This window comes from Polyodon spathula, chromosome 53 (assembly GCF_017654505.1).
Source record: "Polyodon spathula isolate WHYD16114869_AA chromosome 53, ASM1765450v1, whole genome shotgun sequence".
NCBI classification, from domain to species: Eukaryota; Metazoa; Chordata; class Actinopteri; order Acipenseriformes; family Polyodontidae; genus Polyodon; species Polyodon spathula.
This window is the reverse complement of record NC_054586.1, coordinates 1,121,178-1,147,729: the sequence shown is the minus strand read 5'-3', so window position 1 is coordinate 1,147,729 and position 26,552 is coordinate 1,121,178. Positions and strand designations below refer to the sequence as shown.

Here is a 26,552-nt window from a genome sequence, read left to right as displayed (position 1 = left end):
AAATAAGTCATAAACGTCTCCCCGTAATTAACATTTAAAAAACGTCATTTAATCGTAACGCTTAATCAGCTGTGCCAATTTACAACTGGGCTGTGATTTATGAGGAAAGCTGTCGGGAGGGTTGTAAAAAAACTGCAGAGAGAGGAAAAGGTAAGTGAGGCAGAGAGGGCTCTGCTATTCTCCCTTTTTCAATATCTCCCTCCCTCCCTCTCTCCACCCCCTGACTGAGGGAGAGGAGATCACACTAGCCCTGCTCCCCATCCTGGGCTCAATATCTCTCTCCCTCCCTCCCTCCCTCTCCCCACCCCCTGACTGAGGGAGAGGAGATCACACTAGCCCTGCTCCCCATCCTGAGCTCAATATCTCCCTCCCTCCGTCCCTCTCCCCACCCCCTGACTGAGGGAGAGGAGATCACACTAGCCCTGCTGAGCTCAGTATCTATCTCCCCCGTCCCTCTCCCCACCCCCCTGAGCTCAGTATCTCCCTCCCTCCGTCCCTCTCCCCACCCCCTGACTGAGGGAGAGGAGATCACACTAGCCCTGCATCCCGCCCTGGGCTCATTATCTCCCTCCCTTCATTGAGGGTAGTTCTAAAACCCAGAACTGGTTGTGATTTTCTATCCCTGCAATAATGTTCAGCATTAAGAGCAGCAGTTGCACAAGGAAAGCTGCACTGATATGATCCTGCAGTTGGTAGAACGGTCACATTTGTAATATTTGTTGCCATTGTGTTCAAATGCTTCTGCCAGGCTGGGTTTCCTCAGGGTAATGCACTGAGATTACAATCAGACCCAAATGGTGTTGTGTTGCTTTTCTGTAGGTCTTTCCAGACTGTCTGCTATCTTTACTCTCCCCCTCCTCCTCTCCTCCCCTGCCTCTTCTCCCTCCTGCATCTCACTCTCTCTTAATTACCTCTACCCCTTTCTCATCGGTCTCTCTTTTGTCTGTCCCCTACCTCTCCCTCCCTATGCCTCCTCTCTCTCAATTTTCAATGCTTTATTGGCATGACAGACATCAGCAGTGTTGCCAAAGCAATTACGGTACAATGTATTTGCAATAACAATAAAAATAACATTGATGATGATTATGATATTAATAGCAATACTAATAATGACCACTAGAATATAGAATGCAACGCAAAGTAGTGATAGAAAGCAATGCCAGTTTAGTCATATTTTTAAGGAGTTTGGTCCTTGTTTGGGAGTATTTCACACAGTGTAGGAGAAAGTGCCTCTCTGTCTCGACCTCTCCTGTCTCACAGTGACCACAGTGCCTGCTCTCTGGCCAGCCAGGTCTGTGTGTGTCGGCCTTTTTCAATGGCCAGGCTGTGGTCACCGAGTCTGTACGTGGTCAGGATCTGACTCTGCTCTGTATCTCTGACAGTGAAGAGATATTCTGCTGCAGTAAAGTCTCTTAACCCAAGCTTATTTGGGGTTGTTGTTTCTTTGTCCTAATGTTCCAGGTAGGAGTTTTTGATTTGTGTTACAGCTTGGTTGACTCTGACTGGCAGTGCTGTCCTGAAGCTGGTTAGTGTTAGTGTGGGTTAGTGTAGTGACCAGCTGGCCGAGGGGACTCTTTTCTGGGCAGAGCTCTTGGGTTTGCAGAGCCTTGTACTGGAGAGAGTCTGGCTCTCTTCTGTTTAAATGCATCCAGAATTTGAGTGCTATTTTTTTGCATGTTGGTAAGCAGTGGGTAGCAGCCTAATTCAGCCCTTAATGGATGGTTTGGTGTTTTTCTCTGTGCCTGCAACATGTGTTTGCAGAATTCAGCATGCAGGGTTTCTACTGCATGATTATCCCATGTTGTGTAGTCTTGTTGACTGACTGGACCCCATACCTCACTTCCATATAGCACAATGGGCTGGATAACACTCTCAAATATTTTTAGACAGATTCAGACAGGTGTATTTATTTTTTGATGGCGTAAATAGCTCTGCAGGCTTTTTCTTTTAGTGCATTCACTGCCAGGTTCAAGCGCCCTGATGCAGTGATGGGCAGGCCTAGGTATATATATTGTTTGATGTGTTCTGGGGTGGTGTTCAGTAGAGTGAAGTCGTCCCTGCTTTTTTGAGATCTGGCCTTTTTTTGGAAGATCGTAATTTTGTTCACTGTCAGAGCCCAGGGCTGACTGTACTGCTCTAGCAGTGCCAAGCTCTGCAGTAGCCCCTGTTCATTGGGCGACTGCAGGACCAGGTCATCTGCGTAGAGCAGAAATTTAATTTCTCCCTCCCTCTCCCTACCCTCTATGCCTTCTCTCTCTCTCTCTCTCTCTCTCTCTCTCTCTCTCTCTCTGTGCAGGTCTATCTCCTTCCTATCTCTTACCCTCTCTCTCTCTCTCTCTGTCTCTCTCTGTGCAGGTCAGGGCCAGTGCTATCGCGCAGGATGCTGATCAGAACTATGACTACGCCTCCAACAGCGTCATCCTGCACCTGGATGTGGGGGACGAGGTTTGTGTGCAGCTGGACGGGGGCAAAGTGCACGGGGGCAACACCAACAAGTACAGCACCTTCTCTGGCTTCCTGATCTACCCAGATTGAGTGCCCCGCCCTGCTTCACACTCCAGACATTACAACACCATCCAGAAAAGCAGGCAGGGAAGCAGCAGTGTGCAGCAGCACCAGGCAAGCAAACTAGACTGGACTTGAATCAACTTCACTGGAATGAACTGGGTTGGATTGGACTGGGGGTGGGGGGGCATGATACATTTAATACCTTGATAAATTGTCCCTTTTTAAAGTATTAAATTATAAAAAATTATTTTCTCTGTACTCTATTGAACAAACTGGCTATTTTAACCCCCAGTATATAATTGAATTCTCTGTACTTGACTGTATTGAATTAGCTGCTCTCAGATCCCCAGTACAGCACTGAGTTCTCTACACTAGACTGTATTGAATTAGCTGCTCTCAGATCCCCAGTACAGCACTGAGTTCTCTATACTAGACTGTATTGAATTAGCTGGCTCTCAGATCCCCAGTACAGCACTGAGTTCTCTATACTAGACTGTATTGAATTAGCTGGCTCTCAGATCCCCAGTACAGCACTGAGTTCTCTACACTAGACTGTATTGAATTAGCTGGCTCTCAGATCCCCAGTACAGCACTGAGTTCTCTATACTAGACTGTATTGAACTAGCTGGCTCTCAGATCCCCAGTACAGCACTGAGTTCTCTATACTAGACTATATTGAACTAGCTGGCTCTCAGATTCTCATATGTACTATATTTTAGAAAAACATATTCCTATATTATGAATATTTATCTAATACAAAATGAGAGGATTTCATGAAAAAGATACTGAAAACATCTTATTTCTAAGTATTTTTACCCCTAATTGTGATTTATTTAAACTGTCCTCCCCTTAACCAGAAAGCTGTTTGATGTTGTATCTTTCCAAGCCTTCCCAGTTTGAGATTCCCTGTGACCTGGCAGCCGAGCTCTCATTTACAGGCAGAAGTTTTCCTTGTAATCTTTATTTCACCTCCTCGAGTCCGAAGCTGCCCTGGAAGACCACAGCAAGGGCGAAGCCCAAGGGTGAGAGAGAACAGACTGATGGCATGGTTCTTACAAACACCTGTTAACATTATCAAGAAGCACAAGTGTTATCATACATCGAATTCTCTGGCTTTTTGATCTTTTTTGATTGGTCACCTGGAACAAGCTGTAAGAGATGGTTAGCCTATAGGGGTCCTGGTGTTGAATGGAATGAAAGGGCAGCCTGTACTTGAACACACAGCCATCAAAGCACTTTATAAAAGAGAAATGGCGTTCATTGAACCAGGGTCTTCCACTGAGCCAGACCCGACCCCATTTCACTGCAATGCATGATCGTGTTCCAAACAAGGAGCCCTGCAATGTTCACATCACCACCACTGGCACTATTGCAGGCCTTTTGGGAGATCTGTGTGTGTTTAGTTGTGATCTGCCCTAAGTGTGGTTTTATACTGGAGTCAATGAAGAGACTTTCCAAACTGCCTTATCACACATTCCATTGTATGACAATGTTATTACATAGTGACTGAAGCCAAGCACACCACTGCATCTGTACACAGATATGCTTATTACAGAGTTATTATCACATAACGTACTTAGATCTGTTTCATGAATAGCAGTCTATAATAATACAGTGACATTTATTAAACACAGATTGATTGATTGTGTCTGTTTTCAAGCAGTCTATGTGTGTGTGTGTCTGGATTCGTTCACCTCATTATGAAATGCTTGTAAGTAAAACCTGTCTAATCCAGCCTCTCTACAAACTGGCATTCTGTATCATGTCTGGGTCCTGATCAAATCCCAACTGAAATGAAGGTGTGATCCTCTATACAATCCACAAGCTGTCTATTCTAGAATCTTGCCTGCCTAAAGTCAATGTAAATCAATGTAAGTCATGCTAGTTTATAATCAAGTATGTTGCGTGTAATGCACATGTCCCATATGTTTGGTGCATCGACAGTAAAATCCTTGTTTACATAAAGGAGACAGTAAAATGAGTACAATCCTTGGATTACAGGGTACATCTGAACACTACTGCAACAGCATGCACTGTGATAGAGATTTTCAAAGAGTTCAGATAGTTTGTCATTTCTATCCTTTTTAAAGTCTTGTAATAGATTTACAGAACCTCTGTAAACCAGCCCATTGTCGTCCGGCACAGTTTTCCAGTCCCAAGCGATGAAGGGTTAGACAAGTTTACTGTTCTCACAAATGAAGTTAGTGGGATCCAGAGTGGCTCTCCTGGTAAAGGCACAGCTGCAGGGTGTGCAGGGGACATACAGTCAGGGAAGCTCTGGTTCGTGTGGTTGCTGGTCTTTGCTAAGGACTCCATGTGGAGCGTCGCATTGGCTCTAGCGTTCCCGTTGGCTAGAGGCTCAAAATCGGCAGGCACTGTTTCTCCTCGTCACGCTAGAGCAAACCCTGCTGGCCAGGCACCCAGTGCGCTCAGACACCTGCAGGGCTGGCCTTTGTCCTCCAGAGGGCGGTAGCTCACTAGCATCGGCTCTCAAGTTCCTGGGTGTAAAAAAGGAAGCTGGCTCGGTCGTGGGATCAGAGGACGCCCGCTGAACCTGTGTGGGGAATTGCTGCGGTGAGGAGAAAAATGATTGGGCATTCCAAATTGGGGGGGTAAAATAATTGGGCACTATAAATAAAACAAATTAAAAATGAAGTTAGTAGCACTGCCTCTTTCTGGTCACTGGGGTCCAGTTTTGCTCCAGAATAGTTGCGGTCACAGGAAATGCATGACAATAACAGTAAGATATAACAACCCTGTATCAAAAAATAAGGTTGTCAACTATAAATTGCAGCCTGAATAAAAAACGTGACACATGATTGCTTACTATTCTTTTCACTTTCGGTTTGGTTTTTGATTTTGATCTTCATATTAATACAACATCACTTTTAAATCATAATACAGTCACCTGTTCAAAATAAGCAATGCATTTTGTCAGCAGGGCTTTGCCCCGCCCCTTTTTATTATGTGCAGGGTTTTTCTCCTGCCCTGCTACATGCACATACATGTGCTCCTCTAAACATAACAGTCCCACAGCACCTGAAGTGTTACAAATATTTGTTTATCGGATTATAGACCAATGCAATCTGAAACGTCTACAGCTCTGGCCAAATGTTTTGCATCACCCAATAGGATGAACTAATTTTGCTTAATAAAGCGCATGTTGAATGACGCATATACTTAACGAAAAACAGCCTTTTTAAAAAAAAAATAATACATTTCTAAATCTAACATGAAATAATGTGCTACAAGTATTGCTTCCGGTAGACTCTTGTGATATAATTTTGTAGTTTCTTTGTATATATGATGTAAAATAAAAGATCTAAATTATGTTCATATAGTTTTTTTAATTATGTCTCAATCCTACAATTCTAGGTGATGCAGAGCGTGGGGCTGTAGCTGCATAGGGCTACGGGGGTGGGATGAAAGTTTGGTGCAGATTGGTTCACGATCAAGGCAGTTATCGAGCTCACCCTGCAGAGTGCGCCAGGCAGGTGGGCACCATCAGAGCTTATGGAGTATTTTTAATATACAAATAATTCCAATAATTGGTAAGTTGTAAGAGAGTGGGATGCAAAGCTGCAGCCTTCAAGACTGCAAACATGCCAGCTAACCGCAAGGCTAGGACCCCAGGTGTGAGCTAACAGCAAGGCTAGGACCCCAGCTGTGAGCTAGGACCCCAGGTGTGAGCTAACAGCAAGGCTAGGACCCCAGGTGTGAGCTAGGACCCCAGGTGTGAGCTAACAGCAAGGCTAGGACCCCAGGTGTGAGCTAACAGCAAGGCTAGGACCCCAGGTGTGAGCTAACAGCAAGGCTAGGACCCCAGGTGTGAGCTAGGACCCCAGGTGTGAGCTAACAGCGAGGCTAGGACCCCAGGTGTGAGCTAACAGCAAGGCTAGGACCCCAGGTGTGAGCTAACAGCAAGGCTAGGACCCCAGGTGTGAGCTAGGACCCCAGGTGTGAGCTAATCGCAAGGCTAGGACCCCATGTGTGAGCTAGGACCCCAGGTGTGAGCTAACAGCATGGCTAGGACCCCAGATGTTAGCTAACAGCGAGGCTAGGATCCCAGGTGTGAGCTAACAGCAAGGCTAGGATCCCAGGTGTGAGCTAGGACCCCAGGTGTGAGCTAACAGCAAGGCTAGGACCCCAGGTGTGAGCTAACAGCAAGGCTAGGACCCCAGGTGTGAGCTAACAGCAAGGCTAGGACCCCAGGTGTGAGCTAACAGCAAGGCTAGGACCCCAGGTGTGAGCTAACAGCAAGGCTAGGACCCCAGGTGTGAGCTAACAGCAAGGCTAGGACCCCAGGTGTGAGCTAACAGCAAGGCTAGGACCCCAGGTGTGAGCTAACAGCAAGGCTAGGATCCCAGGTGTGAGCTAGGACCCCAGGTGTGAGCTAACAGCAAGGCTAGGACCCCAGGTGTGAGCTAGGACCCCAGGTGTGAGCTAACAGCAAGGCTAGGACCCCAGGTGTGAGCTAACAGCAAGGCTAGGGGGCAGACCACAGGTATACAGGATTTCAACCCTATATAGAATCTGATCTTTTAATACCCTTGATAACTAATCAAGCAGAAGGGATGCCTGTTTCAGTTAACTGGAGAAGTGTTCAGCAGGTGGCTTCAGAAATGACAGCAAGCATACCCTTATACTGCACATTTTACACATGCTCTTGTGTTTGTTATATACATCAGACTCACTAATCCGAACCTGTTATAAAACAGAAAGAAAATGAAGACAAAAAAGTTTTGATAGGATTTGATACACAAAGACAAACGAATGTGGCAAAAGACACATTCTGAAACGATACCCTATGCTAGTTCCATTAAACATGAAACAACTTCTGTCTTAGTCAGGCAGTTGATGCTCTGTCTGAAATGCAATCTGATCCCTTTATTATTCATTTGATGGATACATCACAGTACACGATAAAGAGATAGTGTCCTTTGCTGTTATGGCTTCTTCTCATCTTGGCAGAGAAACTGTGTGGAATCTTTCATAGGAGAAGCTATTAGTATAGCTGCAAGCTCCAGGGAGTTGTCAAGTAGTGATGTTAGAGATTGTACATGCTTCTGTTAAACACTATTGACAAACAAGCCATTACCCTGTGTGCTCACAGCATTCAGAGCGACCAGAAATACACGAAGGACAACTGCAGGAGGAATGAAAAAAAACCACCGAGGGGTCGTTATTATAGCGGCTAATAGATAGCCAGGAGTCCATTCGAACATAACAATAAAAAGTTTATAGTCGCTCACAATCCCCACTTCTTAATTCTCTTAATAAAGGACTAAACAAAATCGTACGATGTTATTTTATACAGCTTTTATTTTTATTGAAATTAATTCTGTGCCTATTCAGTCACAAGAGAGAGAGAGAGAGAGAGAGAGAGAGAGAGAGAGAGAGAGAGAGAGAGAGACTTTGTTATCTTGCTCCAAATACACTGAAATAAGGGACGAATATGTCCTTAAATTCTCGAGTCAGATGACCCAATTCATAAACCTGCCTGACTAAGAAACTACTGGGAGAGCCAGGGCAGACAGCAGAGACAGCTTCCCAGTGCGTGTCTGCCAGTCACAGACTGAGGGCCAGTGTGCAGTCTCTTCACAGTGACCAGTGAACACAGCTGCCATGTTACTGTTGGCAGTTCTGTGTGTACATATTGTCACCTTTTTGCTCGCCACACAGGCTCTCACGGGTTCTTCTCCCTTCTGAATCACGACCCAACACACAGGATTCTACTGAAACAGCGCTCACACGCACTTTTAATAAACACAAAACAAACACCTAGCTCCTATTTGGAGCACTCACTAAACATAAACAGGAACCTAACTATTACGCAGGACGGCTAAACCGTTTACCTGCCACAAACATTCAAAAACACATCCTCACACAATACCTCAATACAACTGCTCACTCACACAGTCGGGCTCTTCTCTCAGCAGCCGCCCGGAACAGACTGGCTGCCTCTCTCAAATACCCTGCACCTGGCTCTAATTTACAATTACCACCAGGTGCAGGGGATTACTAAACAATAAAACAATTACACAATTAAACCCCATAACACCCAAATGTTTATTCTCACAAGGTTTTTAGCAGGGAAGGATTTTAACCCCCTCCTTGCTATCTCACAATATGTGTGTAAGTATGTATATATGTGTGTGTTCATATGTGTGTATATGTGTACAAGGCTCAAAGTTAACGTACATTTGGTAGCATTTTGCTACCCAAAATTTAATTTGCTACTAGTTTATTTTAGGCAGTAGCTATTTTCCGATACCTTACGCTGCAGTTTATATGACCGACCCTGAGTGAACACATTCATAATTACGGTATTAGTTTTTTTATTAACATGTGCATTATTAGTATCTTTCATAAAGCAAAAAGCATTGTTAATAGAGCTTCCCGACAGGCTGAGGTTTGTGATTGGACAGTGGACTACAAATACCTACAGTACAGAACAACGTGGACACAATTTCAAGGTATGAAGTTTACTTTATAGACCAATATTAAAATTAAATGACTGTTAAAAAAACATTACGATTGTATAAGATGGCAGGCAATGACCTGACAGGATATAACATTTATTCAGTGTGTAAAACCCTAATTTAATCTGTCACAGAGATTATTTTGTCATAATCTTAACCCTGGTTTCACGAACGCTAAAAATGAACACATAATAGGCAGAGAATTATTACTTTATGAAAATTCTAACTATGGAAAAAAAAAACCCAGGAGCAAATAACGTTACCATGATCCAAGAAGCGGCTTCCTTGTTTTATCAGTAAGAATAACAGAGAAGCATTAATTTATCTATTTGTTTTCTTTTAATAACAGATTATCACAACCTTGCATATTTCTCCTGTTTAACTGGTGAAACGTATGCTTTAACAATTATTTAGAAATATATATATATAGCACCATCAAACTCTAATTTACACACATAGCTAGCTAATGTCACTGTTTAATAAAAAGAATCCAACTGGCTGAAGGCACAGGTGTCGTTGTCCATCCATCAACAGTCCAAAGCACCTTTGACCATTTTTCCATAGTTCAATTCCCGTGTTCTTGTGCATATTTGAGCTTTTTAGTCTCGTTCCCCTTTCTTAACAGAGGTATTCTTACTGCAACACATCCTTTATGTGCTGATTTCAAGAGTGACCTTTGTACTGTCGATTTGATGGATGACGACACCTGAGCCTTCTGCCAGTTCTGTTTTCAACGCTTGTCTTCTTTCTAAAAGGATATTATCTTCAAGTATTGCGCATCCTTGTTAGACAGCTTTTTGGTTCTTCCAGCCCTGGTCTTGTCAATTACAAGTTATGTTTCTGTGTACTTGTTGATTATGCTTCGGATACCACACCTTGAAAATCAAGTGATTTCCCTCAATGTTTTTCCTCCTTTATGCAAGTCAAGGTTGTTATAATAGTAGAAAACACTAGTGAAGGCTTTGAGTATTATTGATGCTCATAATGCACCAGAGTAGGAAAAAGCAACATGTCTAAGACTTTTGCACAGCAGTGTGTATATATAATGTGTGTCTGTGCGTGTGTGTGTGTGTAAATTATCCATCACACACCTCCGGTGAAGGACTGCTACGGATTCATCTTCCCTGCCAGTGTGAGCGACAGCTGGAAAGGACACAGGCTCTTCTGGGTGTTTCTGTGTTGTGTTATTTCATTAGTTAGTTGTGTATCTGAAATGTTTCTAATCCTTCATTTGATTTTATATGTCTGCTGTGCCTTTTCATCTGTCATTTCACTCCATAGCCATATCCTTGTTTTTCTTTCTTATAAGAAACATTTTAAAATTTGTAATTTATCATTTTTACATTTTGTTTAATTTCTGTAAGTCGCTTTGGATAAAAGCATCTGCTAAACAATGCAAAAAATGCTGTCCAAAATAAAGCAGAATCTGTTTGTTTATACTGGGATCATGTTCAATTCATATGTACTGGGAATAAGATTTTTATGTGTTCATGTATGTGTGTGTGTTATTATTGTTTTCAATTGTGCTTAAATGCTTTGGCAGTACGAGAACATCCTGTCATGCTAATAAAGCTTATTTGAATTGAAATGAGAGAGAGAGAGAGGCTGCCAACTATGTTAAATTGTGTGTTGTTTTGTGATGTACACTAATTAGTCCCTCCAGAAAAACAAGATTCTGCAAGCAAGGAAACACAGCGATGGAAAGATTTGTGAAACTCATCAAACTTGCCATGCACAGCTAGGGGCAAAGGGTTAGGAGCACCTGCAATTAGGATTACATACTTCAAAACAACTAACATCACTTAGATCTTTTACTTAACATCATGTAATCAAAGAAACTACAAAATGAGGTTGCAAAAGTCTACTGGAAGCCATAATAGCGGCGCAGTATTTCATGTAAGATTTCAAAATGTCACACTTTTCTATTTTTGACAGTATTTCGTTAAGTATATGGAAAACCACACAGCAGTATGGACTTCAATAAGTTAACGTAACATTATTCAGCAGGTTTCATTCAGCTTCATGAAGCAAAATGCGTTCATTCTGCGATGCAAAACCTTTGGCCATAGATGTAGATTGACAGAAGCATTAACCATCTCTGCAAAGACAAGCCGCTCTCTGCATGAATCGAAACACGTTTACAAGCGCATCTGATGATCAACTGTACGCTTCTAACAAGTGTCTTACATTTTCTTGAACATACATAAATAATTATACTAAAATACAATTACTGCCGTCAATCGTTGAACATCGTTTTACCCGAAGAACGGCTGCTGTAGCGGGTAAACTGAGATCACCCAATGAAGGTGGCTTGTGACCTTGGCAGAGTCATAGCCATTCCTCAGCAGGTCCGAGAGCATGTGAATAACCCTTCTAACCTCAATATATTCACCAGCAGGGCGGTGCTGGGCAAAGCCTAGCATGGCACATTTATATCCGTCAGGTAATGATTCTTTTAGAACTTCAATCATTTTAAACTGTACTATGAAACAAAATGCACTGGGTGAAAATGTATGTTTTGGCATCAGCATGAACGCTCCTTTTGATATTGCTAATTAAGTTTTTTAACAGTCTTCCACAGAAGAAATATCCTCCTCTACAGGGAAATATCCGACCTTTTTAAAACGGTGGTTGTCTGGCAGATACTGATGTTGGAATAAGCTGAGCAGACCGAAAAGATAAAGCGTTTTATGTAGCACACATCATGGATCACAAGTTAACATGAATCTGTGCCATCAAATGATCTAATGCGCTGGGAAACAAAAGTTTATCTCAGGTGAAAACAGACCATGACAATACAGTCAGCACTCGGATATCTGTTACCCAGGTACACGTCGGTCACATTTTACCGCCCTTGTATTAAGAATAAAATCTGTGCTCCCTGATCCAGAACCATAAACCCACCTTGTGTGCTCTGGACCCCCTCCCCACTCACCTCTTCCAGGCTGCTGCCCCTGCTCTACTTTTTTTCATCTCCTCTCTTCTCTTCTCCTCTCTTCTGCCTTCAAATAGGCCTGCATCACCCCATCCTAAAAAAACCCTCTCTGTATCCCTCATCCCTCCAGAACTACCATCCTGTCTTCTTTCTCCTTTTCCTCTCTAAAACCTTTGAGTGAGTGGTACATCGCCAGCTCTCTGCTTTCCTGTCAACACATTCTCTGCTGGACCCTCTCCAATCTGGATTTATCCCAGCACACTCCACTGAAACTGCTCTTCTCTCTGTCACTCTCTACTCTGTGCCCGTGCCACCTCCCTCTCCTCTGTCCCAATTCTCCATGAACTCTCTGCAGCTTTTGACACAGTCAACCACTCTATCCTCTTGTCCTCCCTTGCTGACCTGAGACTCTCCGAGACGGCTCTTGCCTGGTTCTCCTCCTACCTCTCCAACTGCACATTCTGGTATGCTGGCGTCGCTCACGCTCTGCCTCTTGCTCTCTTTCGACAGACGACCCCCAAGGCTTAGTCCTGGGACCACTGTTTTCTCTTTACACCTGCTCCCCGGGTCCCCTCAGCTCCTCCCATGGCTTCTCTTATCATTTCTATGCTGACAATGCTCAAATCTTCCTCTCCTTCCCCCCTCTGACTTCGACATTTCCTTCCATTTCTTTACCAACCTCTCAGCCATCTCCTCCTGGATTCATTCTCATCATCTCACACTCAACCTCTCCTAATCAGCCCTCCTTTTCTTCTCCCTTCTTCCTCCCTCACCACTGACCTCTCTATCTCTATTCCTCTTGAATCCACCACCCTCTCTGCCTCTTCATCCACCAAGAACATCTGCGTCACCCTCAACCCCTCCCTCTCCTACTCTCAACGCATCTCTACTCTGGCACGCTTCTGTCACTTCTTCCTCAACAACATACGCAGAATTCGCTCCTTCCTCACGGATTACTCCACGCAGCTCCTAGTTCAGGCCCTGGTACTGTCCTGCCTTGACTACTGCAACTCCTTCCTGGCCGGCCTCCCTGCCTCTGCTATCCGCCCGCTCCAGCTCATCCAAAACTCTGCAGCTCGCCTTGTCTTTTCCCTGCCTCGTTTCTCCCACGCTGCAGCAATGCTCCACTCTCTGCACTGGCTCCCTATCCGCGCTCACATCCAATTCAAAACTCTTGTACTCGCCTATCGCTGTCTTGACCTTTCTGCTCCCTCCTATCTCCAGACTATTATTTCTCCCTATACCCCCTCTCGCCCCCTCCACCTCCAGCAGATTAGCTGTACCCCCTTGCGCTCCCCCGCTTCCAGAGCCCGCTCCTTCTCCACCCTTGCCACTCGGTGGTGGAACGACCTGCCCAAGGATATCAGGGCTGCTCAGTCCCTGACCACCTTCCAGAGCCTCCTCAAGACACACCTGTTCAGACAGCATCTGTAAACCTCACATCTCTCCACTATACTGGACTATATGGCACCCAATTGTACCAGTGCTTGCATCAGCTTGTACTCGCACTGCACTGCTCCACACCTTGCACCATTCAGCTACTGCTCCTAACTATAACTACTTCCTGTATCTTGTGTTTGATTTTACTCTTATAGGTAACAGTATTCACATTTTTTGTAATTGCTGTTATTTGAAATCATTCTCATCCATTTATCATGCTCACTATCTGCTCTTACTGGACTTTACTCGTGTAAGATTCCTCTTCCCCATCACTAATTATTGCAGTAGCTTTGAGACACTTTCAAACACACACGCTCACACAGAAATCCAACTGATTAAAAAAAAAAAAAAAAATCAATGTGCTTTGCAAGCCCTGACCTGAATCCAGAGCGGAAACTCTTTGGCAGAGAGCTGAAAAGAGCAGGAAAGTAAAACAATTAATTTGTTATGAGTGTAATAAAATCCATCCTGAGCAGACTAATAAATCCTGCCTTTCACTGAGGATTGAGAGGTCAGGGAGTGTGTGATTGAGTGTGGGGTTTGCCTTCATTCTCCAAATGATCTTCAATGGCAATGCTTACAGCGACACTTGATTACATGACTGCTGTTCTCATCCACACTGTAAAGAAAATCAGAGAAATGTTCTGAGCACTTTGATCAATCCTGCCTTTCTCTGCATATTATATTACAGGATTGAGAAGTCGGGGAGGGCGTGATGGTGTACAGGGTTTGCCTTCACTCTTCAGCTCTCTGCCAAAGGGTTTGCAAATGATCTTCCATGGCATTGGATTACATTAATTAAATGGTCAGTGTCTTCCTTACACTGAAAGAACATTTGAGAAATGTTTCTCCCTTAGTCAGTGCCTCCAGCCCTTTTTGAATGGGAAATGTATTAACACCAATACAGCTGTTTGTCAAGTAGGGACAATGCTCCGAGGGTTAGCATATCGTTATATGATGCTGGACATGCTGCAGGACCCATGTTTTTTTAACTCTTTTTTTTACCATACCTCTCTAGGCTTTACCAGACTTACATTGTTTTACCACACTTTCACTATGCTTAATTCAACGTTGCTGTGTTTTCAATGTAATAAACTCTTCTAAGCACTGGTAGACATCTCCGAGACTGCATCCCGGGGCACAATGAACAGCTTTCATGAGGTTTCAATAAATACAAAAAAAAAAAACATGTTACTCAAAAGGTGAGATAAATAAGCATAGGGAGCGGGCCTGGATAGAAGTGATGCTTAGCTCGTCAGTAAATGATCTGCGTGGCTGTTGCTGCAATTCCTCTTGGACTTTCCTCAGTACAGCAATTCAGATGCGATTATAAACCAGCATTTACATCCCTATTGATCCCTGATCAAATCATGATTCAAGCCCCACTTACTCCAGTTAAATGCTAACATTAATTCATCAGGAAGAAGAAATTAGTGTCAGGTGTTCCGGATTCTTTTAATGGAGCGTATCAGCCATTCTGAAAAGCGTCCGCCCCACCTCTTTGATCAGTACAGGGTGACTGCCCATGTGCGTCTTTCACAGTATTACAGTGTTTGAAAACTACATTTGCAATCATTCTTAGTGCTTCCAGTTAATTAGAAAAGTGTTCAAGTAGCTAAAAAAACAATTCCATAAATCATAAGAACATAAGAACATAAGAACATAAGAACATAACTTTAGCTTAAAGGAAGCTCTCAGTTTCTATGCCTTATTATGGGGTTATCTGTTTCCACACCCTGGGTCATTTCACCTCATCGATGTCTTCTGGGTCATGTTACTGGCTGAGAAGCATGTCAGTCAGCAGGGGAAGCAGCCGATTGGTTATTGACAGGAAAGAAACCAGTGAAGGGGTGGGTACAGGTTGAAAGCTTGGCTTGCAAACAAAGATTTGAAACTTTGTGTAGTACTGGATAGCATGCTTTAAAATGAAAATGTATGTTTGCACAGTGAGGCCTATATAATGAATAGATGTGCATGGAAATGCATGGAACTATTTCTATTGCAGCATGCACTTTAAGGTGTTTTTTCAGTTCTAGTTGCCTGTATGGCTCGGCCTTCTAGGAAGGTCTGTCCTTTTCAGCCAGGCAAACCCTTGTTGATCTGTCTGCGTTACTGGTAGGAAAGCCCGTACTGATCCAGCTTCAGGCAGAGAGTCCCTGGCAGGGCGGTTTGGAGGTGACAGTAGTGTTGTGTGATGCTGAGCCGTCTCTCCACATCATTGTAGCCACTCTGCTGTGTGTGCCTCGAGCTTGCTCTATATCTGTCATTTGATTTTCTCACTGACCACTCTCCCCTTCCATCTCCCTCCCCTTTCTGTCACTCCCCTCTTCCCTTCCATCTCCCACCTCTTTCTGTCTCTCCCCTCTCCCCTTCCATCTCCCTCCCCTTTCTGTCTCTCCCCTCTCCCCTTCCATCTCCCACCCTTTTCTGTCTCTCTACTCTCCCCTTCCATCTCCCTCCCCTTTCTGTCTCTCCCCTCTCCCCTTCCATCTCCCACCCCTTTCTGTCTCTCTACTCTCCCCTTCCATCTCCCTCCCCTTTCTGTCTCTCCCCTCTCCCCTTCCCTCTCCACTTCCATCTCCCTCCCCTTTCTGTCTCTCCCCTCTCCCCTTCCATCTCCCACCCTTTTCTGTCTCTCTACTCTCCCCTTCCATCTCCCACCCCTTTCTGTCTCTCTACTCTCCCCTTCCATCTCCCTCCCCTTTCTGTCTCTCCCCTCTCCCCTTCCATCTCCCTCCCCTTTCTGTCTCTCTACTCTCCCATTCCATCTCCCTCCCCTTTCTGTCTCTCCCTCCCTTCCATCTCCCTCCCCTTTCTGTCTCTCCCCTCTCCCCTTCCTTCTCCCACCCTTTTCTGTCTCTCTACTCTCCCCTTCCATCTCCCACCCCTTTCTGTCTCTCTACTCTCCCCTTCCATCTCCCACCCCTTTCTGTCTCTCTACTCTCCCCTTCCATCTCCCTCCCCTTTCTGTCTCTCTACTCTCCCATTCCATCTCCCTCCCCTTTCTGTCTCTCCCCTTCCCTCTCCCCTTCCATCTCCCTCCCCTTTCTGTCTCTCCCCTCTCCCCTTCCATCTCCCACCCCTTTCTGTCACTCCCCTCTCCCCTTCTATCTCCCACCCCTTTCTGTCTCTCCCCTCTCCCCTTCCATCTCCCACCCCTTTCTGTCTCTACTCTCCCCTTCCATCTCCCTCCCCTTTCTGTCTCTCCGCTCTCCCCTTCCATATCCCTCCCCTCTGTCATCAGCAAAACAATTCTTATGATAATAAACAAAATTGTATGAATACAGTTAATAACAAATCTTTCAAAAGCGTGATAAAAACCAACAAAATACAAGACCAAGACTTAGTTCTGTAACTTTAAAACTTCAAGCTTGCCTTGGGGTTTGGGGTAAAGGGAAGGACACAGTGCAGGCAACTCCCTGGCTAGGAGGCTCTCCCAGCCAGCTGTGCCCCCCTCTCTCCCCTCCTCTCTCCCCTCATCTCTCCTTTCCTCTCTCTCTCCTCCTCTCGCCCCTCATCTCTCCTTCTTTCTCCTTTCCTCTCTCCTCCTCTCGCCCCTCCTCTCTTCCCTCTCTCCTGTGTAATCCTGGTGTCAGGGCTATGGTGATGAAAGGGCTTTGTCAGGATTTACTGTCGCTAGCAAACAAACCCTGGTAGCTCTGATTCAGAGTCTTATAATTAGAGACCTGTGGTAACAAATACAGGAGGATCTAGAGCAGAGCAGGGGATTGACTGAAGCCTTCAACAGAGAGCTAGAGCGAGAGGGTGGAGGAGTCTATAGAATAGATGTCATATTTCAAAACATCCATGTTGGTAAAAAAAACATATTGCCTTTGGATTACAACCGAATCTCAATTGTGCATGGACACGCGTGTCTTCCGTGACCCTTCGGCTATGGTTTAGGCTCTAATACTGCTAGTATTGTATTATATTACTGTAGATTATATCTCTTCTGTTCCCTTTCTATCCTGTTAGAAAACAATGGAGTACAGTTACTTCCTCGATTCTTGGTCAGAGAATATCTTTATCACCCTGCGATGGTTCACATAAAGATTGGACAGACGCAAGGAAAGGTCTTTCTCTCTTAAGCTTAAAAACACAAGCATTTCAATATTGGATTTCACCCTCACGCCACAATGGGCAGGCTTGCACTGAGCCAATATAATGCAGATGCTTTATGAATCCTGATTGAAATCTCTCCCAGTCTCTCTCTGTCTTCATTTGACTCCTTGGCTTTTTTAAATAAAGCCACATGACTGTTGTGTCACACAGTAGAGGGTGGGCTGAATTACTCAAGTAATGATCCAATGCCAGTTTAATTACCAGTACTGACTATACACCCCCTGCAGCATCTCTCATAGGAAGAGAGAGGAATATTTCAGCTTTGTCAGACACATCCATGACAATATCAGTAATATTTTCCCAGTACAATAACCAACACTAAACAAATTATTGATAATATCACAACAATTCGAACCCTATCCGCGAGTGGCCCAACAATGCTTCCCAAAGAAATACAAAGTGAGAGTAAACAGCCAGCAAAAACCATAAATGGAAAATAATGGATTCGCACCTCCATTCCAGAAGCAAGCTTCCCTTGTGTGCCAGTGCATGCTTGTCTGTGTGTGGTAATGGATTCGCACCTCCATTCCAGAAGCAAGCTTCCCTTGTGTGCCAGTGCATGCTTGTCTGTGTGTGTGTGTGTGTGTGTGTGTGTCTGTATGGGTGTGCATGTATGTGTGTGTGTGTATACGTGTGTCTCATCTCACCCAGGTAGAAGCACATCTGATCAGTATTTGGATCCAGCCTCCTCCTGGATTGTCAGTTGATTGGATGTTACAGGAGCACTGTGTTCCCTTCTTATTAAGCAGCCAGAGCTGCTTGACTGATGACAAGGGCCCTGTCTGACCCCCCCCCCCCTGTCCCCCCCCCCCCCCCCCCCCCCCCCCCCCCCCCCCCCCCACCTTCTACTTCATTGAAACTCAGCCAGGAATAAGTTGATAGAATTATTCCACAGAAATCAATGTCTCTCTGGCACACTTGGATCAAGCTTAAATCAGGGGCCGCTGGGATTTCAGTGTGTTTGATCCGAGGAAGGCATCAATATTTTCCAAATCCCAGACAAGAATCGTCAACTGCTAATTATCCGTACACACTTGCCTTTTTCCTCCCTTTCTCTCTCTCTCTCTCTCTCTCTCTCTCTCTCTCTCTCTCTCTCTCTTCTCTCACACACAGTCCTGAACAGAAGCGCTTTCACAATTTCTGTTCGGATTAAAATGAGACGAGGGAAGGCATTGATTTTTTTTTCTTTAGCCCGGTGAAAAGACACAGTGCATCTAGAGGAATTTAAAGCGAATGTATAAGTCTCCATTCTCTCTGTAGATGTGTGTGTGTTTGTGTTATCAACTCTTGTGGGGATACAATTTGACAAAACATCGAAATAATTCACAATGTCGTCATAAATTGGAAAACGTTTACACAAAAAAAGCCATCCTACCCCAGGCCCTCAGCTCTAACCACTACAGCCACACTGCTTCCCTCCCTCCCAGGCCCTCAGCTCTAACCACTAGAGCCACACTGCTTCCCTCCCTCCCAGTCCCTCAGCTCTAACCACTAGAGCCACACTGCTTCCCTCCCCCCCAGTCCCTCAGCTCTAACCACTAGAGCCACACTGCTTCCCTCCCTCCCAGTCCCTCAGCTCTAACCACTAGAGCCACACTGCTTCCCTCCCTCCCAGTCCCTCAGCTCTAACCACTAGAGCCACACTGCTTCCCTCCCTCCCAGTCCCTCAGCTCTAACCACTAGAGCCACACTGCTTCCCTCCCTCCCAGTCCCTCAGCTCTAACCACTAGAGTCACACTGCTTCCCTCCCTCCCAGTCCCTCCTCAGCTCTAACCACTAGAGCCACACTGCTTCCCTCCCTCCCAGTCCCTCAGCTCTAACCACTAGAGCCACACTGCTTCCCTCCCTCCCAGTCCCTCAGCTCTAACCACTAGAGCCACACTGCTTCCCTCCCTCCCAGTCCCTCAGCTCTAACCACTAGAGCCACACTGCTTCCCTCCCTCCCAGTCTCTCAGATATTGGCAAGCTACTGTCCTCTGGAGGAAAAAGGTCAGCCCTGCAGGTGTCAGCTTGAGCTCACCAGGCGTCTGCCAGTGGTGTCCACTGTACTGCAATGAGGAGAAAAAGTCCTTGACAATTTTGCCTAGACTAGAAAAGATCGGTGACTCTGCACAGCCAGGACACAAACATGCCCTGACTGTGACTCACCCCCTTTATCAGAGGAGCATCTAACTGTGGAAGAGATAGCAGAGGAGCATCTAACTGTGGAAGAGATAGCAGAGGAGCATCTAACTGTGGAAGAGATAGCAGAGGAACATCTAACTGTGGAAGAGATAGCAGAGGAGCATCTAACTGTGGAAGAGATAGCAGAGGAGCACCTAACTGTGGAAGAGATAGCAGAGGAGCATCTAACTGTGGAAGAGATAGCAGAGGAGCATCTAACTGTGGAAGAGATAGCAGAGGAACATCTAACTGTGGAAGAGATAGCAGAGGAGCATCTAACTGTGGAAGAGATAGCAGAGGAGCATCTAACTGTGGAAGAGATAGCAGAGGAACATCTAACTGTGGAAGAGATAGCAGAGGAGCATCTAACTGTGGAAGAGATAGCAGAGGAGCATCTAACTGTGGAAGAGATAGCAGAGGAGCATCTAACTGTGGAAGAGATAGCAGAGGAGCATCTAACTGTGGAAGAGATAGCAGAGGAGCATCTAACTGTGGAAGAGATAGCAGAGGAGCATCTAACTGTGGAAGAGATAGCAGAGGAGCATCTAACTGTGGAAGAGATAGCAGAGGAGCACCTAACTGTGGAAGAGATAGCAGAGGAGCATCTAACTGTGGAAGAGATAGCAGAGGAGCATCTAACTGTGGAAGAGATAGCAGAGGAACATCTAACTGTGGAAGAGATAGCAGAGGAGCATCTAACTGTGGAAGAGATAGCAGAGGAGCATCTAACTGTGGAAGAGATAGCAGAGGAACATCTAACTGTGGAAGAGATAGCAGAGGAGCATCTAACTCTGCAAGAGATACCAGAGGAGTACAGTAAATTATGTGCAGGTTAATTATTGGAAAGCTTGTTTACAATTACAATGTACAAGCACAGCTTTCCTGTGCTTGTACAGCACAGGAAAGCTGGGTACAGCACAGGGGAGCAGTGGGGCACAGCACAGGAAAGCTGGGTACAGTACAGGGGAGCTGGGAACAGCACAGGGGAGCAGGGTACAGCACAGGGGAGCAGGGGGGTATAGCACAGGGGAGCAGTGTTCAGCTCTCTGTATTCTACCCAAGGCACAATGTGTTCTATGGTGTGGAGAACAAAACTGAACCCTCTAACCGTGGTCTCACCAGTGCATTATACAACCTCATCATTACCACAGGGGAGCATGGTAAAGCACAGGGAGGGTTTATTTCCAGGTAAAAACTGCTCTTCACTGAGGAAACACAAACAGAATTCAACTGAACTGCAGATCAAGATGGCGCTTCATTGCCACCTAGTGGAAGACAGAGTAAACTGCTTGTCATTTGAATTGCTTTTTTACATTTCTCTTGCAATCATTTTGAGTGGGTTCTTTAGTATTTAAAAAACCTAAATCTGCCACTACCATTGTGATGATTGAGCACGTGCCTTGTGTTAAAATGCATCAGTTTCTAGGTAGACACTGAAGAATCATCATCTTACTGAGACACAAAATACTTGTTAAGAAATTACACAATATCAAAACAAACCACTGAAGGACTAAATCAGACTCAGAGCAGCTTCAATCGTTTCACAGCTGACTTCCCTGCGCAATCCCAAAGCACTGGAATCTGCTTGCACGCTCATTTATTACAATTCCTGTAAACAGTCGACGAACACACCTCCAGTCACTTATAAAAACATTGCAATCTCAGAATGCAGAACTCTGTGTGGAACACAATCAGCAGACCCTTTGCTTGTGTTCTCTATGTTCTGTTGCATCGATGTGTAGAGTATTTTATAATAATAATTAAATTAAAGTCCCTTCTTAAATGTGGAATTAAATGGAAATGTTTCTGTATTTATCAAAGTTATTGTAAACTCAACTTTTAAAGAAATGCATGTTTAATTTATTGTACGGTTCTTATGATGCGTGACACCAAAGATATTAGCATAGCCCCTCCTAACTACAGCACAATGACACCTCTCTTCCTGTTAAAACATTAGCATAGCCCCTAACTACCATACAATCAGCGTTGTCTAGTGATCTGCCAATCAACTTTCTTTTCTGGCAATGCAGAACGATTTGCAACATCACAGGCATGTAATGGAAGAGTGTGACCTGTTCCAGAACCCCCTGCAAAGTTTGCAGGAAGCGCATCACGTTACCTGTGCCGTGTGCCATGCTGGCCGTATCACAGGGTTGTATTTTTAAACACATTGTTGACTGTGATCCATAATCATAACTCATACCTCAGCTGGGCAATGCATTTCTCAACAGGAGAGAAAAAACATCCAAGTACAGCAGTGTTTCCAGATCATGCTCCCTCCTGCAACAAGGCTAGTTTTCAGTTCCCACACCTATTTCAATCACCAGCACTGTTGCAGGAGGGAGCGTGGACTGGATGCACATGTGTAAATTAAAAATAAATGTATGTTTTAAATAAGTTAAATATGTTTTAAAAACTGCTGCAACACAGACAGCACACAACACAGCAAAGGCAGCGCAGTGAGCTCCTTGCAACCAGTGCAGGGGGTTCTGCAGGACTAAGAAAGAAGTGTAAAACAGGCACAAGCTCAAAAATGCCCAGGAATCACTGAAACAGCTTCTCCGTGCTCCAGCGCTCAATTACAACATCACAGCGTCCCAGATGACTGTCTGACTTCTCATATATCGGTGTCTTCTCATCGATCCAGGTGGATGCCGCAGAAAAGCACACTTGACAAACATTAAGGGGAGGCAGCTTTTGACTGACTGTGACCAGATTACAGTTGAACATAATATTGATTGGTCCATTCTTCAGTGTTTCTTGCTATTGTATCTTGTAGGCGAGTCTCAATTCTGCTCTGATGAGCTGCATCTCTGTCAATAAGAATCAGAACTAAGGCTTTAGAATTGGATTGGGGGTTGTAGTGCCACTCCAGTGGTGTGTGACCTACAGCACAGGAAGTGATTAGGCACTAGGAATCTATAGCACTGGAAAACATCCAATCAGACGTTCTATATACTTTATTTGGACCTGGATCTATAAAATCGGATTGGCCACTGTTTCCCAGATCACAGCCTAAGCTCCACAAAGTACTGGATGTATATCAGCAGATTCACATGGAGACAGTACCCTCTGAATTTTATTTTATAACAAAATAAATAGCGTGCTTTTAAAGTTTCATCGTAACTGGATAGGTGCTTCTCCAGGGTTATGTAAAAATGTAAGTGTGACATGCAGACAGCCCTCGTATACCTCCAGGTTATTCTGCAGTTAAGAACGTCCTTAGTGTAGCGCCCCCTAATGGTCTGGATTGACTACGCCACCCCTTATCAATACCGAGGAGACGAGGAACCTCTAGAGTTCAATAATCAATGTAACAGCCCCGCAAACAGGAACCCTCCAAATAAATGGAAGTCCAAGGAATGTACAGTTTAAATAATGTGTACACACAGCCCAAAATGAGACTCAAATAAATAGCCACACAAACAGAATGAAACAAAAGCAGTTCTAACAGGTATCCTAAGACAGAAACCAATTACACTGAATGGTGAAACAGCCAGAAGAATACCAAAACCCACCATGTGCAAATGAAATACTAGAAGTGCAACAGCAATCCCCAAAATAAACCAAACAATCTAGAATTAAGATGCAAAGTGACCAAAATCAATCAATTAAATTAGTGAACAAAGTAACACACCGCATGCAAATCACTATACATTAAAGAAAACACCCTGTGACTTCCTCATTGTTCATCAGGCTGAAGGTAGTTACTTATTCACGATTTGAGGCTGAAGGTAGTTACTTATTTACACAATTCAATTCTATTCTATTCACAGTCTAAGGGGGGAATCACACTGATAGTCTGGATGTGCCACCTCAAGTAAGGGTGTGGGCATTTCTCTTCAACATAAAGTAGATTTCAGAGTGACACAAGCCATAGGCTATGCCATGAATCCCCCTGTCAGTCGCTGCCACTTTATTGATTAGCCCACATTCCAAGGGTCAAATCACATTGACAGCCTGGTTGTCCCACCTTAAGTAGGTGAGATTTCCCTTTATCAAAAAGGTCCTGAAAAAATTGCAGTATTGCAGTATATCTACCATGGGCCTCACTGTGGGGTCCAGTGCACCCGACCTTCTCCCAGATAAGGTTCCCTACCTCTGGGTGAAGTCACCATTCTGAACTGTGGTGGCCTCTTCGAGAGAGAAGCTCCACTGCCCGGCTTCTCATTCCTGGCAGGTGAACTACTGGAAGCAGGCGAGTCCATAGTAAAAGCTTCCAGGCAATATGATTGAGAGCAAAAGACCGAAGACTCCCCTGGTGGTTGATGTAAGCTGGCACTGTGGTGTTGTCTGTATGGATCAACACATGTCTCCTTGTAGCTGCCTGGGAAAGTGCTTCAGGGCCAGACGACCTGCCCGCAGCTCCAAAACATTTATGTGAAGACCTTCTGTGGCAAAGTGGTTTGCAGGGCACAGGTGTCGAGGAGATGCAGTGCTCAATACAGCGACAAAGTACTGACGATGTTATTTATAATCCAAAAGTCACTTGCTGGCCTCCCGGATTGTGTTAGCCGTCTATCAAAGCCGAACAGGAGCAGTTAACAGTCTCAGCCTCTCCGCCTCCTCCTGGTGTCGGCAGCTCCTTGCTTCTTGCTCCGCTGTGTTTTTATTGATCCTTGCGATCAATTCTTTAAACTCCATTTTGATTTCTGGTCTCTAGGGGCGCCCCCACACGCTGCCACCATACGTAACACGGCCACGCTCACCAAGGTCTGTTTGCCCCTTTAAAATGATTGAGACCTGACACAAAACTGGAGATTCAACGCTGCTGCACACTTTTAATAATAAAAAACAAAATAAACAACCAAAAACCTGCCTCCCACTCCGAGTACTAACTGAACAATGATGCAGGCCCCTGACTAGCTCGCAGGATGGCTAAGCCATTTACCTGACATAAATACAATACAGTTTCACACTACAACAAAATAGGTTTCACAATACCTTTTTGTAAGATTAATAACACACAGTCAGGCTCTCCACACAGCAGCAGCCCTGAATGAACTAACTCTGGGGTTTCTATGCCCCAGAGAAACAAGAAAACAAGTATAGGCAGCTGGCTCTAATTTACAATAATGGGGCCAACTGCCAAAACAGTAAAACAATTAAATGAAATTACACACACATTTGCAAGTGTGTTTGGCAGGGAGGATTTTAACCCCCTCCCTGCTCTGTTATATATATATATATATATATATATATATATATATATATATAGCCTGCACTGCCTGGGGAGGCCTGTGCGCTACTGCTGAGAGATGCCTGCCCTGGAGGCCTTTTGCTGCTGACCCCCTGCGATTTGCTAGGGTTGGAGGAGCCAGCGTTAGCGCTGTCAGCATGTCTGCCGACAGCAGTATCATTGCCAATAGCAGCATTTCTGCTGCTGGAGTGTGCCACCCCGCTGTCAGCCTTTTCACTGCAAGCAGGGCCGCGGGAAAAAGCAGCCTTTCCTCTGCCGGAGAGCCCTGCACCGTTGTCAGCAATAGTACTGCCAGCCTTGCCCTTATGGTCTGCACGACTGGAGAGAGCAACCATTCCACTGCCAGGATTACCGGCCGGGAACCCCTTGAAGTCCCTGTTCTTGGCCTGAGACTCATGTTGTCTGTTGTATGTGGTTATAATGGTGCATGGAATATAAATTGGGCTCTGTAACACGAGCGTTGTAATATGTATTTATGCACGGGGATTGAACAATCATTTCATGTGCAGATAAAATGTGTAATTATGTGAGCACAGGGAATGCACAAATTAGTTCACGTGCTGGGATTCAAGTGAATAACTGATTAGTAATCGAATCCCGGCACAGCTGTATATTATAGAGGCACGTTTCAATCACTCGGGGTTGGGTGTACAGTGAGGAGGTACAGGGTAGAGAGGCGGTATATAAACACTTGCAACTCGTGTTGGGAGCGCCAGCGCGGTCCTTGTTTGGTTTCGTCTATTTGTTTGTCTATTTGCTTTGGCCACCACGCCGTTTATTTTGTCAAGTGTTTTTGTTTTGTTCAACCTTTTTATTTTCTGTTTTACAATAAATCGGCGCAGCAGCGCACTTCACTCACATTCCACCCTCGGTAGTGCGTGCTGTTCTGGGTCTGATGCCTCCACAAGCCAGCCCGTTCACCCCACACCCATTCAGAAAGATTAGATCGGACACGCCCATGCAAACTCCAAGCAGCAGCACAGAACTGGGAGGCCACACTGCCTAGGGAAGGAACTTCATTCCCTGTAAACAGATAGGAGCGGAGATAGAGAAGAGGGGTTTAGCTGTTATTTCAACTTTGACTTGTTCCAGTAATACATTCAAAACACAGCTGTTACGTGACAATGTTGATTTACAAAACTGCTGTGTTTTTTGATCATTAAATAAACACCCTGAATGAAAGGTGATAATATACAGAAGCTCAGACAGCTAGTGAATAGTCATCCCTCGCAGGCTTTTTGATATTGTCAGATTAATAAATTAAATAAATACCTACTGTACATGCATACATAAATAAACCCAATTATTTTAATGCTACCCTCATGATTGACAGGTGTGAATACCAATAATCATTTCTAATGAAGTATAACTACCACAGCTATAAAAAGGTTATTTATAGTTAGCTCTAATTGATAACTACCAATATAGCAGGTTTTTTTTAGGACGTTACATTATCTTATCACAATAACACTAACTTATTTATTTAGCTGACGCTTTTATCCAAAGCAACTTACAGGGGTACATACATACATATTTTTACATACAAATTCTGGTGCCCATTTATACTGTAGGGTTGACTGGAGTAATCTGTGTACAGCACCTCGCTCAAGGGTACAGCAGCAGTGTCCCCCACCTGGGATATAACAGCCTCAACATCTGTGTAACTTTACACTGGAAATGACAGGGCTAAATATCCTAAGAG

At 44.7% G+C, this 26,552-nt stretch overlaps 1 protein-coding gene across 1 annotated transcript in view; it reads left to right on the top strand.

Moving 5' to 3' along the window:
- Nucleotides 1–2,890, top strand: part of LOC121307153 (complement C1q-like protein 4) — a 28,744-nt gene extending 25,854 nt beyond the window's left edge. Inside the window, exon 2 of the mRNA XM_041239290.1 lies at nt 2,356–2,890. Coding sequence (XP_041095224.1) covers nt 2,356–2,535 — 180 coding nt within the window. The 3' untranslated portion in view covers nt 2,536–2,890. The remainder of the gene's footprint in view (nt 1–2,355) is intronic.
- The last annotated feature ends 23,662 nt before the right edge of the window (nt 2,891–26,552 follow it).